Source organism: Gloeophyllum trabeum, assembly GCF_000344685.1.
Source record: "Gloeophyllum trabeum ATCC 11539 unplaced genomic scaffold GLOTRscaffold_00007, whole genome shotgun sequence".
In the NCBI taxonomy this organism is placed as follows: Eukaryota; Fungi; Basidiomycota; class Agaricomycetes; order Gloeophyllales; family Gloeophyllaceae; genus Gloeophyllum; species Gloeophyllum trabeum.
Window position 1 is genome coordinate 1,602,761 of NW_006920416.1, and position 10,421 is coordinate 1,613,181.

A 10,421-nucleotide genomic window follows, 5' to 3' on the forward strand; every position below is an offset into this window, starting at 1 on the left:
CTGAAGAGTTATATCTGTACTGTGAGATCCGGGACACATAGCTAGGTAGAAGTACTATAGGTGGGTAAGTGACAAGTGATTCATTAAGTTTGGGATGCATAAAGTGAGCGGCGCGACAGCGCCGCCGAAAGAAAAATGATTTTGACTTCCAGGTTGCTTAATGTCTTGCGATTCACATGAGCAGTGGGATACACATAGAGGTGTCCATTCAAACTTGAAATACCACCAGGTTTTGCCTTAAGCTATCCAGAGAGTTAATACGGCGCGCAGCGCTGCGAAGCAAAATTCATGTGCTGTGGAAACCGAAGAAACTAGCCTCGAGGGATATTTCAAGCGAGGGAGATCCCTGAATATAGCACTAGTATACCCTTTCAATAATATACCCCTTCTGAAGCTCACGGGGCACGAACGGAGTGTCTTTGCCTTCTCTTTCTCTCTCGCCTTCGATTTAATTTCTTTAATTTCTTTAATTGATCTAAAAGTCCACACCTATAGTACATAAGCCAATCAGCCACCGTGACATGCAGGAGAACCGTGGGAACAACATACCCCTCTCAGCGATTTTCCACCCCTTCACTTTCTCCACCCATTCCGACCAAATTCCCAGCCCTCCAGCCATCCCACCCCAAACAACATGGCCCCCTCACGCACGCGCGACCCCGGTCCCTCCACGCAGCCCAAACCCAAGAAAGCGCGCCGCCCGAAGGCGTACCACGGGCAGGACGAGCCGACCGGCGTGCCCGGCGTGCAGAAGCTCAAGGCGCAGCTGCGGTCCGTGCGGAGGCTGCTCGCCAAGGTGCGTGTGTGTCCCATAATTCTGGCGTGTAGTGGCTGAGGGAGAGGCAGGATAACTTGGCGGCGGACGTGCGCGTCGAGACGGAGCGGCGTTTGAGAGCGTTGGAGGCGGATCTGGAGGCGGCGGAGCGCGCACGGAAGGAGCGTGCGCTTGCGGTGCGGTATCATAAGGTCAAGTTCTTCGGTGCGTGTCCACGTTTCCCCTGTCTCTGCGGTACTCCAACCGCGGTGCGATTATAGAGAGGCAGAAAGTCGTGCGGAAGATCGCGCAGACGAAGAAGAAGCTGGCGCGGGATGGGCTGCGCGGGTCGGAGAGAAAAGAGCTCGAGGGCGCGTTGGCTGAGCTCAGAGTGGATTTGAATTACATTTTGGTACGTGACACACTGCTATCCCCGTCTAATCTCATGGACTCATGCGCATATACGCTGCCCCGCACTCGGCCTAGCACTACCCAAGACTCGAGAAATACATCTCCCTCTTCCCGCCGGAAGTCCGGCTCGGGGAAGTGCCGCCGCCCGAGCAGGCGAAGGAGAAGGCGAAGACGGATAAACGGCGCGCGGAGCTGCGGGCACGGATACGCAGGGAGATGGAGGCAGGCGAGCTGGGCGGGGAGCCGGAGCTGGAGAAGGGTGGGAGAGCTAGGAGCGATCACGAGAGATCGCGGGGTGAGGGGCGGAAGGGCGGAGAGAAGAGGGGGAGGGCGGAGAAGAAGGGGATGGAAGATGATTTCTTTGCGGGTGATGAGGAGACGGATGGAGGGGGAGGGGACAGCGGGTCAGAGTTTGAATGAAGGACGGAGGGGACAGCGGGTCAGAGTCTGAATGAAGGACGGAGGCGTGGCCGCGCGAGTACTGTGGGTCTCCTCGCCTCGATCGTCGACCTTGGTCTGCCTCGCCTAATGGCATTCCCTGGTCACTATGCAGATGTTTTGCATGCCAAGCACCCTTACTCTCAGCATCTGATGCCGTTCCATTGCCAGTCAGGTGACGCACGACCCCTGTACTAACGATTCCGAATTTTAATAGATTGACCCGCTCTCCGTCCGTGGCGCAGGTCATTTGCAAGTCGGCGATAAATTTTCTGGGCGGGTAGCGGTTAGATTCTCACTGTGCTGGCCTAGGAAAGAAGTGTGAGATGAGGGTCCGCAGTCCTGCTGACTGGCACTAGCCTCTATCTAGAACGTGCATTCCGAATACGCATAACCTTGTCCTTGGGCTATTCCAGCAACTGTCACCTCAAGCAGTATCATTAGTCCCACGTAACTGTCAATCAGGGCCATTTCACACAAGCTGCACCGGTCATCTCGGCGAGTTATGAAAAGCCTGATTCAGAGATACCCCAGCCGCAAGACATAGGGCTGAATCCACTGCAGTCCGACATATGCATGCAGCAAACAAAGCAAGTGCGAACCGGCTAAAGACAAGCTTAGCGTCGGTAGCAGTGCACGATCAGAGCGAGCCTGCAAGAAAAGATGAGCCGCCGATGCAGAACAGCCAGCCCCCGACGCTGTTGCCAAATTGGGCTCTGGGGAACGCCGAGCTAATCCATCCTCCATTCCTTGCCTTCTGTCCTCCATCTAAGCTGGCTTTCTGCGTCTCTTGCTTTCTTGGACCGAATGAGCAGCGGGTCGCCGACCGCCTACCTGCTATGGGCTATCCTTGCCGTCCTGGTGCGTGCCTTACCACCCGAGAGAGAGAGTGACTGGGAGCGGTCGGTGGCTGACATGATTTGGGTGGGCGGCTACCTTAGTTCCAGATCTTCCTCGTCGTGCACCTGTGGTGCTACGACCGCTTCAAATGCGTGCTGTGGAACTCGGGAAGGCAGCCGGGCGCGTTCAAGCGCGTCATGACGGTGCGTTTGTCCTGCTGTGCCGCTCGCTGCAGGCCCTGACCCCGAGATTGGGTGGGAATGTGTGTGCGTAGTATTCGTACCTGGGGACGATACCCGCCCTCGTGTTCTTTGGCGTCGCGATGACGCAGCTCAAGTTTGCGGAAGGTGCGTGCTTGTGTTTGGTGGCTGGAGACGGGGTGCTGAAAGGCGCGTAGGGTATGTGTTGTATGGAGATGGTACGTGGGCGATCGAGGGTTTGTCCGTCCGGGAGTTTATTGCCTGCGCAGAAATTATACCGAGACCGTACGAGATGTGGAGACCCCAGCATCGACATTGGGTGCTGCCGCTGTTCTTCGTGTTCAGCGGGGCATGGGCGTTTGAGCTGTGCGTCCCCACCTCACTCTACATCATGTATCTGATTATCCCGTGATCTACCGCATCGCAGAGTGACGCATCTCGAAGGTAGCGAACTGCTTGCATCTCTGACGGGTCTGGGTATTAACGTAGTGGCACAGAGCTCACGTTCTGGCTCTTCCTCCTCCACCAAGGCCCGAGCAGACGAGACTGGTTCACCAGCGGCGAGTACCGGCTCTGGTACACCGGTACGTCTGCCCCCATCCGTCCCTTCTTCCCACCCACCTCTCACCCTTGAACCGAATCAGGCAGCGTCGTCTCCGTCATCGGGATGCCGCTCACCACGCTCGTGACCCGGCGCGATCTGGAGATGGTTCGTCTCGGCCCCGTATCATCTACAATGGCGTAAATAACTTACGGTGGTGCCCTGTGGTAGTGCCAGATATGGATATTCCTCGTCGGCTCGTCCGCGAGCACCGCGACGACGCTCATGTTCCTCTATGTGCTGTACATGTTCCCCGGGTTCCTGCGCTACGTCAAGGCGGAGGGCGCCGAGGTCGAGGTCGTCGTGCGCCTCGCGACGTTCTACCAGCTCAATGTGCGTGCCTCGTGTTGTGTTTGTTGTGTGTTGTGGTGTGGTGTGTTGACGGGGCTGGGTGCTAGCTGATACGCGTGTGCTTCCGGTTCTTGTTCACGCTGCCGCTCCTTATATTGGCGATTGATGGCGTGCAGGGGCGCCATCCGATACTCGCGAACGCGTGAGTCCTTATCGTGGTGTCGGCTTTTGCTAGGCTGATTGTAGCGTCTGTAAAGGTTCGGGACAGGTAACATGCCATCCACGTCCATGTGGCAGAGTACTAATCGCAATCGTAGACTTCCTACTGATGCTGGGCGCGATTGGGTGCTTCGTCTCCTCCGCAATCACCCTCCTCGTACGTACACCCTCTCCCCCCTCCCTCCTCCCTCAGTGCCCTCACCCCCCACCCCCCCCACCCCACCAGATATTCTTCCCCCGCTCCCTCGTGAAAGAGACCGACTACCTCCCCGAGCGCCCCCCGACAATAATCGCCACCTCGCCCAAGGCGCCCGCGGCGCCCGTGTACGAGAGCGCCGCGCCGTCAACGACGGGGAGCTTCTTCCCGTTCCCGCAGCCCGCGCCGTACAGTCCCGGGTCGGAGATCATGCTCGACGCGCACGCGCACGTGCACCACTCCGCCAGCGCCAACGGCAATGCGTACCCGCAGACTGTGAGCGTGTACCGCCCGCGGACGCGCGGCGGGGACAAGGACGGCGGGGTGGGCGTGGAGGTGCACAGCCTGGACGGCGCGATCCAGGAGGAGGCCGCCGTCAGCCCGCCGCCGCCGTCCTACCGCCGGCACTCGAGCACCGTGCTCGCGGTCGTCCGGGCGGGGGCCGTGGGTGTGGCGGAGGAGCGGGAGCGGGAGCGGGAGCTCGCGGGGAGCCAGAGCCAGAGCAATCTGCACCCGTACGTGACGGCGTTCACGTCGCCGATCGGTGGGTGTTTTTGGTTGGTGTGCGGGGGCGTGGGTGGCTGATGTGCGGTTGGGCTTTAGATTTGCCGGATACGGAGGCGCCGGATGATGGGCTTCCGCGGGCGATATAACCCAGCCCCTCCGCGTCCTTGTCCCCCGCTACTACTCGATGCATTATCTACGCCCATGTTACGCGTTCGACTCCCATCTTACCACTCCACCCCACCCTAGCCTACCCTATCCCCGCACCGCACCGCATATAATGTACATACCGTCACGTCGGGATCCGGATCGGAATGCTGTCTTGTTGTATTGCTGTATGCTTTGTGAATGTACTGTAGTTACGTGTATATTAGGATTGGTGCTCTGGGATCTGGACGTCGGACTATGATGGTGTGGCCATGACGTCGGGAAGAGCCGGGATGCGGTGCTTCTGCAGCTGCTCGTCCACGACGTTGCAATTCCGGCGGGTTCTTTTTGTGCTGCCACAGCCGCTCGAGGAACTTCATATAGATGTATATGTTTTGAACTCGGGCTATCTGGTGCGGTCACCCTTTTCCGACAGTGCCTGAGTGATTCTGCACGGAATCTACTGAATTGGCAAGCTACCCATCTCGAGCTAGGGATTATCAAGATGGATACGGAGGCCTGTTACTTACAATTAATGCTTTTCGGATTTGACGTCTGACGCTCCTGTTGTGGGCTATAACGTGAATGCTACGTGCCTGCCGGGGAACACTCGCTTTATGCTACGGAAGCCAAAGTCCTTGTATCTCCTTTATGATCAAAGTTGCATGTACAGCTCTGGAACGCATGCACTCAGTCGATACGCAGCAGGTACCGACTCGGATGTTCGAGCACAAGGTTGGGGCCGCTTCTCTCGCAGCGGCTCATATCGTCCATGATCATGCACGAGGTTCACGGAGTACTTGAGACTTGAGGCCTGAAGATTCGTGTGACCTGCGAGACGCACCCGTCCACTCTCCGGCACATTCCAATAACAGAAGATGAACTTTGAAACGTCGAACATATCAAGGACGGTTCTGGTCACAAGCTGCCCATGGAGCTCCTAGAACCCGTAAGTCTTACCATATCGCCTGCTTATGGCTGCTACCTTCTGAATCTGTCTTGCTCGATTGACTCCATTCTTTGATGTTCCGCGGCTGCTAACATAGTGAGCTGCCTTCACTCCGAATTTACCCTTGAAATTGACTGATGACGCGCGTTACCCGGCCAGTATTCCGGTGAGCGGCAAAGAGGCACCTCTCCGCTGCTCGGTCGTTAACCCTCGTCTCCCGCACCGCGCATATATGGGTCAATCCCATCCTCTACGAGTCGGTGACACTCAGCTCCTTCAAGAAAATCAAGCTTTTCAATCGCACCGTTAAGGAAGAGCGACGGTCGCGAGTCCTCGCCGGAGCTGTGCGCAAGCTGTGCATTGGGCCCGCAGATTACCCCAGTTCGCAAGGCCCGGACAACTTCCATAGGGCATCGAGAGCTTACATAATGTCTTACATTCATTCTATCCTGCGGTTATGCACCTCGGTGAAGGATATCGCGCTCTGTGGCTGCTTCCGCACGGAATACGTGGAAGAGTTAACCGCCGCCATGCCAGTCAGCCTTGAGCGTCTATGGCCGGCATACTCTTTACACCACTTCGCAGGTTCCATCATCAACGGTGCCTCCGCAAAAGAAATCCTGTTTGCGGACTGGGGACACGAAAAGACAGCTGTTTGGTCGTATATGCGGGAGTGCTGGTACGAGACGCTGCGACGATTGTACAGACACTGGGATGCTTTCGAGCGCGCCATACGGCGTGAATTGGACACGGCACCGACAGCCACGCTGGAGGAGATAGGAGTTCACTATGCGGAAGAGCCTTCAGAAGCAGACTTGGTGGCCCGTGCTGTGCCTTGCAAATATCGGAGGCCGACCTACAATCCCAGATATACTCAGGTGGATGAATGGGTGTATCGACCTATACCGCCTGGTGGAGACAGGTTGGCAATCTTGCACGCAGAATGGGAACACGAGCATGATGTACGTCCCTTCTGACATTGCCTGGACAGTTGTGACAGCGTCTCACTCGTCGCTATCCATAGAACGTCGCGGTTGGCAGTGTTAAGGCATATGATTTTCGCTCGCAGTGCCGGTTAGGTCCTAAGTTTCTGTAGTACGACTCGGTCTTGTACATACAGGTTGCGCACGCCAGACTTCGATTGTGTAAGGAAAGGAAGCTAGTGATCCGTGGCAGACACTGCGGCTACCATTCGGAGCTCATGTGTACGCCCGGAATGACTCATAGTTTCTAAAGCATTCGAGTGTGCCTAGTCAATGATCACCAGTGCGGTATGTCGTAACTCAGATCTTCAGGTCTGCAAGCTCACTGATGCTATTTTAAATTATGTTCCGCCAGCAGCCACCAGCGAAGGCGACATGAAGTGAGCCAGCTCCAGGTTTGTGGTGCTGGATATCATCGATTTTCGCATGGCAACAACACGATAGTGAAGTAGAGTGATGCTGAAATCGTCCGGAGAAGCACTCTGGACCTCGGCGCGACTCACATAATGAAGTACACAAGTAACGTGTGGCATGCCGGGATCCATATCGGTGATTTCGGGTTCAGATAGCCGCAGAAACTTCTCTACAGCCAAAGACATACAATGGCGCGATCTCTTGGAGGATGAGGTGGCCTGTGAAACCTTAGCCTTCCGCTGTGCTCAGGGCACAAGATGCGCTTCACCTGGTAGGATCATGCGAACGGGTGCGTCTTCTTTGCAGTGGTCTTCCGTTCCGCTGATGAGTTTGACAGATGAGAAGCTCAGGGCTGTGTTCAGACCTGTACTTCGCCCACGTTCCCTTCCGTTATCGATTCGTACAGCTGTCATGGGAAAGGCACCCCTCTCCTGCCTACGCAGCTCTCTGCGAACCACCAGGAGAGTCCAATCGACCTCGCTCTTGAGTATTCAGTCCGCTGGTCTATCCTCCGCGCTCATTTCGATCAGGAAAACGGAGCAAACTGGCAAAGGGGATGTTGTCACTCGCCCGAAGGACTATCGCTTTCTCCTCGTCTCGTAATACTTCGGCTGCTGGATCTGGCCGTCCTGACGATGGTCATCTGTCGCCGTCGGGCGCGCCTACCCTGGCGGCACGAAAGTCTCGTAATCGGGTGTTTTCAGGACTGAGGGGCCTCTTCATCGAACCTGCGAAGCGGAGGTCCAATGCCTGCAAGGAGCGGCCCCCAAGCTCTACCAAGCAGCCGGGCCACGCAGCCTTCCCTTCCCGCGCCCATGGAAAATACATCGCCTAGCATCGTTGACGAGTTGAGACAGCCAATGGAGTTTGATATTTCCACGTCGACTTTGAAGCAGGTCGCGAGCAGTCTTAGTGATACAGCGGAGTCTCTGGAGCAGTTTCCGTTTCTGAAGACAATAGGCGGCTTGATGGGCCAGGTGATCAGTATTATCGCCGTGAGTATGTCTATCGTCGAAGGTTCAGCGAACTCATGAACTCAGGATATGAGAGGGAATAGCGAAGAATGGGAGCGTCTTGGCAAATGGTCTCAGGAGATTCTTCGCTCCCTGCATACGAAGTTGGAGAACTCGGCAGACTCGCTGGATGACAGTATAAGGCAAAGCTTCGAGAATGCAATCAGGTACGCCCTACTTCCTTCTACCACTCCAGTGAACCCATAATCCTTCCCAGGACCAGCAAGCAGCTTGTAGATTGTGCACGATCGGAACAAGCCAGGGGCTTAGCGTTGCAAGTCCTGAGTCACGAGACAGATAAGGATCTCCAAGCCTCGTTTCGACAAGTATTGGATGGCATGTTTGATACTCTTCAGGTGAGTGATTCTTCTTTCTGAAATGACCTGCCGCAATGGTTCTCCCACCTTACAGTTGGATCTCGCGTCCACCATCATGGTTAAGACAGCCCAGATTGATAGGAAAGTCGGTAATATACATGATAGTCATGGTACGGTGCTACTTCAAGATGGTCCCCTCGTCGTGCACGTCATCTGATTTTTCCAATGCTAGAACTGGAGAGATTGGAAAAACATACAGTGCGGGGCGCTGAATGGTCATATAACCTTGGCTGTCTTCCTGGTACAAGAGAGCATATCCTAGCCGAAATACGCGAATGGATACAAGAACCACTTGCTATGTCCGACTCGCCGCCCATTGGTTATCTATGCGGTATCGCTGGCTTAAAGAAGACGTCAATTTCTCATAGCATCAGCCAGTGGCTTCATGACGAAGGTCTTCTGGGTGCAGGTTTCTTCTTCTCTCGGGACGACCCTTCCGGGAGGCGTTACGGGCTGGATGATGTCTTCCTGGCCATTGCCTATAATCTGGCTAATAACTACCAAGCATACGGGCAGCAGTTAGGCCTTTCCCTTGCAGGCTCAATCCCGGCCACACCAGATCAACAATTCAGACCTAATCATGGATCCACTCTTACGAGCTCCGGCTCCGTCTCGCCCGTTTGTCATTGTTGTTGACGCTTGGGATGAATGTTCAAAATCCAAAGACTTTATGGACCTCTTGGGCAGAGGAATAGAGGTGCTGTCTTCGCGGATTCGGCTGTTCCTCACCAGTAGGCCAAATAACGGAATCGAAGCATTCCTGGGGAGACATCCCGTGCGGTCTTTTCGGATAGATCAGCAGGGACAGGAAAATACCACGGACATCACGCGGTACCTTTTCGTTCGAGCTCTCTTCGCTGGTGTACGAACACAATAAGACGGGAACATGGCCGGGACGAAACATTACGCAGCGCCTTGTGGAGGATGCGGGTGGACTATCTGGGCCTCCAAATTCCTTTCGGATTCTCCCAATGTTGACGCTGATATGAATGTCTTAAATAACCTGAATCTGGAATTCAAGGACATTGATGATCCAGAGACAGCGTTGAACACCATGTACTTCGCCTTACTCTCGCAGGCCTACGACTCCCTTCCCCGCCGGCGACTGAAGGAAGTGTTCAGCGCAGTCCTGACTTGATAATTTTGGCCCACTCCAGCGAGACCGCGGGACGGGGTTTTAGTATGCCCTTTGCCCACTTTCACGTCCACGTTGAAAGGTCGTCTGAATCTGCGGCTAGTCTGATCAGGAGCTTTAACAACTTCTTTGATCATGACTTCTTTCATTGGGCTGTTTTGTTTCCTCTGCAATCCAGCTGCTCGGCCCCAACGACACCATGGAGCATTTGCCTTGGAGACCAGACTGCCACATCGACTCGTAGAAATGATCCGAGAGGCCTACAGGTTTACGTGGCAAATGCAATATGTGACTCGCTTTAATGCATGGATGATATACGGCGCTATCCTGAGCTGCCATCCAGACAGCTTACTCCGCCGTAGCTTTGTTCGAACACACGGGCAGGAATGGATCGCAGAAGTGAGCTACATCAAAACTGCTGGCCAATCGGGCGGGTTGGTGGATATAGCACTCAGAAACCACAAGCAAGAAAATGAGGTGCACGTATTCTCGGTCATGCTTACAACAAGCAATTGTTCGAGGTAAGCCATCCTAACTCGTCGTCATAGGATCATCCCCGACCAGGCTGCCGCTAGGGATTTCAGGGGGCATCAGCTGGAGGATTCCGTGAAATCAACTTCCCCGACCGCCACTGTAGGAAAACGTCAGTACAGTATGTAGCTATCACACACCGGGGCTAAGTGAACCCTCGTCGTATTGCGAACAGATACACGAGTACAGGAGTATTCCTTAGAGTAGAAGGTAGTAGTTGTCTGCCAAGCTACGTATATCCAAACTTCCTTCTAAGTCGCGTCGCGACCAAACATACTCAAACACGCGCCACATGGGCGCTTCCCCTTACATCCTCCCCTCTTAGAGCGAGGGCACGGTAATCACTGGGGCCGAAGAGACAATCATATTCAACGAGTGTAGAGGTTGGGTATAATAGCACTAGGTGCTTGAATATTAC

At 55.0% G+C, this 10,421-nt stretch overlaps 4 protein-coding genes across 4 annotated transcripts; all 4 read left to right on the forward strand.

Moving 5' to 3' along the window:
* The first annotated feature begins 615 nt into the window (after positions 1-615).
* On the forward strand, positions 616-2,011 carry GLOTRDRAFT_116299 (uncharacterized protein). The gene is made up of 4 exons (XM_007868341.1): positions 616-796; positions 847-979; positions 1,036-1,166; positions 1,241-2,011. Exons 1-4 carry the CDS (start codon positions 635-637, stop codon positions 1,583-1,585), a joined length of 771 nt encoding a protein of 256 aa, XP_007866532.1. The 5' UTR covers positions 616-634; the 3' UTR covers positions 1,586-2,011.
* Positions 2,012-2,410: 399 nt separating this feature from the next.
* GLOTRDRAFT_138960 (uncharacterized protein) lies at positions 2,411-4,840 on the forward strand (the record flags this gene model as incomplete). The annotated part of the gene is made up of 14 exons (XM_007868342.1): positions 2,411-2,464; positions 2,545-2,646; positions 2,718-2,790; positions 2,841-2,861; positions 2,913-3,009; positions 3,071-3,087; positions 3,141-3,227; positions 3,288-3,352; positions 3,416-3,577; positions 3,643-3,737; positions 3,793-3,803; positions 3,853-3,911; positions 3,981-4,494; positions 4,554-4,840. The coding sequence occupies 14 exons, from the start codon at positions 2,411-2,413 to the stop codon at positions 4,601-4,603; spliced, it is 1,407 nt and encodes a 468-aa protein (XP_007866533.1). The 3' UTR covers positions 4,604-4,840.
* Positions 4,841-5,978: 1,138 nt separating this feature from the next.
* On the forward strand, positions 5,979-6,646 carry GLOTRDRAFT_129683 (uncharacterized protein; the record flags this gene model as incomplete). Its single annotated transcript, XM_007868343.1, has 2 exons — positions 5,979-6,512; positions 6,575-6,646. The coding sequence occupies 2 exons, from the start codon at positions 5,979-5,981 to the stop codon at positions 6,644-6,646; spliced, it is 606 nt and encodes a 201-aa protein (XP_007866534.1).
* A 1,047-nt stretch (positions 6,647-7,693) lies between these two features.
* Positions 7,694-9,475, forward strand: GLOTRDRAFT_129684 (uncharacterized protein; the record flags this gene model as incomplete). Its single annotated transcript, XM_007868344.1, has 6 exons — positions 7,694-7,942; positions 7,988-8,127; positions 8,178-8,316; positions 8,372-8,447; positions 8,510-8,955; positions 9,359-9,475. The coding sequence occupies 6 exons, from the start codon at positions 7,694-7,696 to the stop codon at positions 9,473-9,475; spliced, it is 1,167 nt and encodes a 388-aa protein (XP_007866535.1).
* Positions 9,476-10,421: the final 946 nt, after the last annotated feature.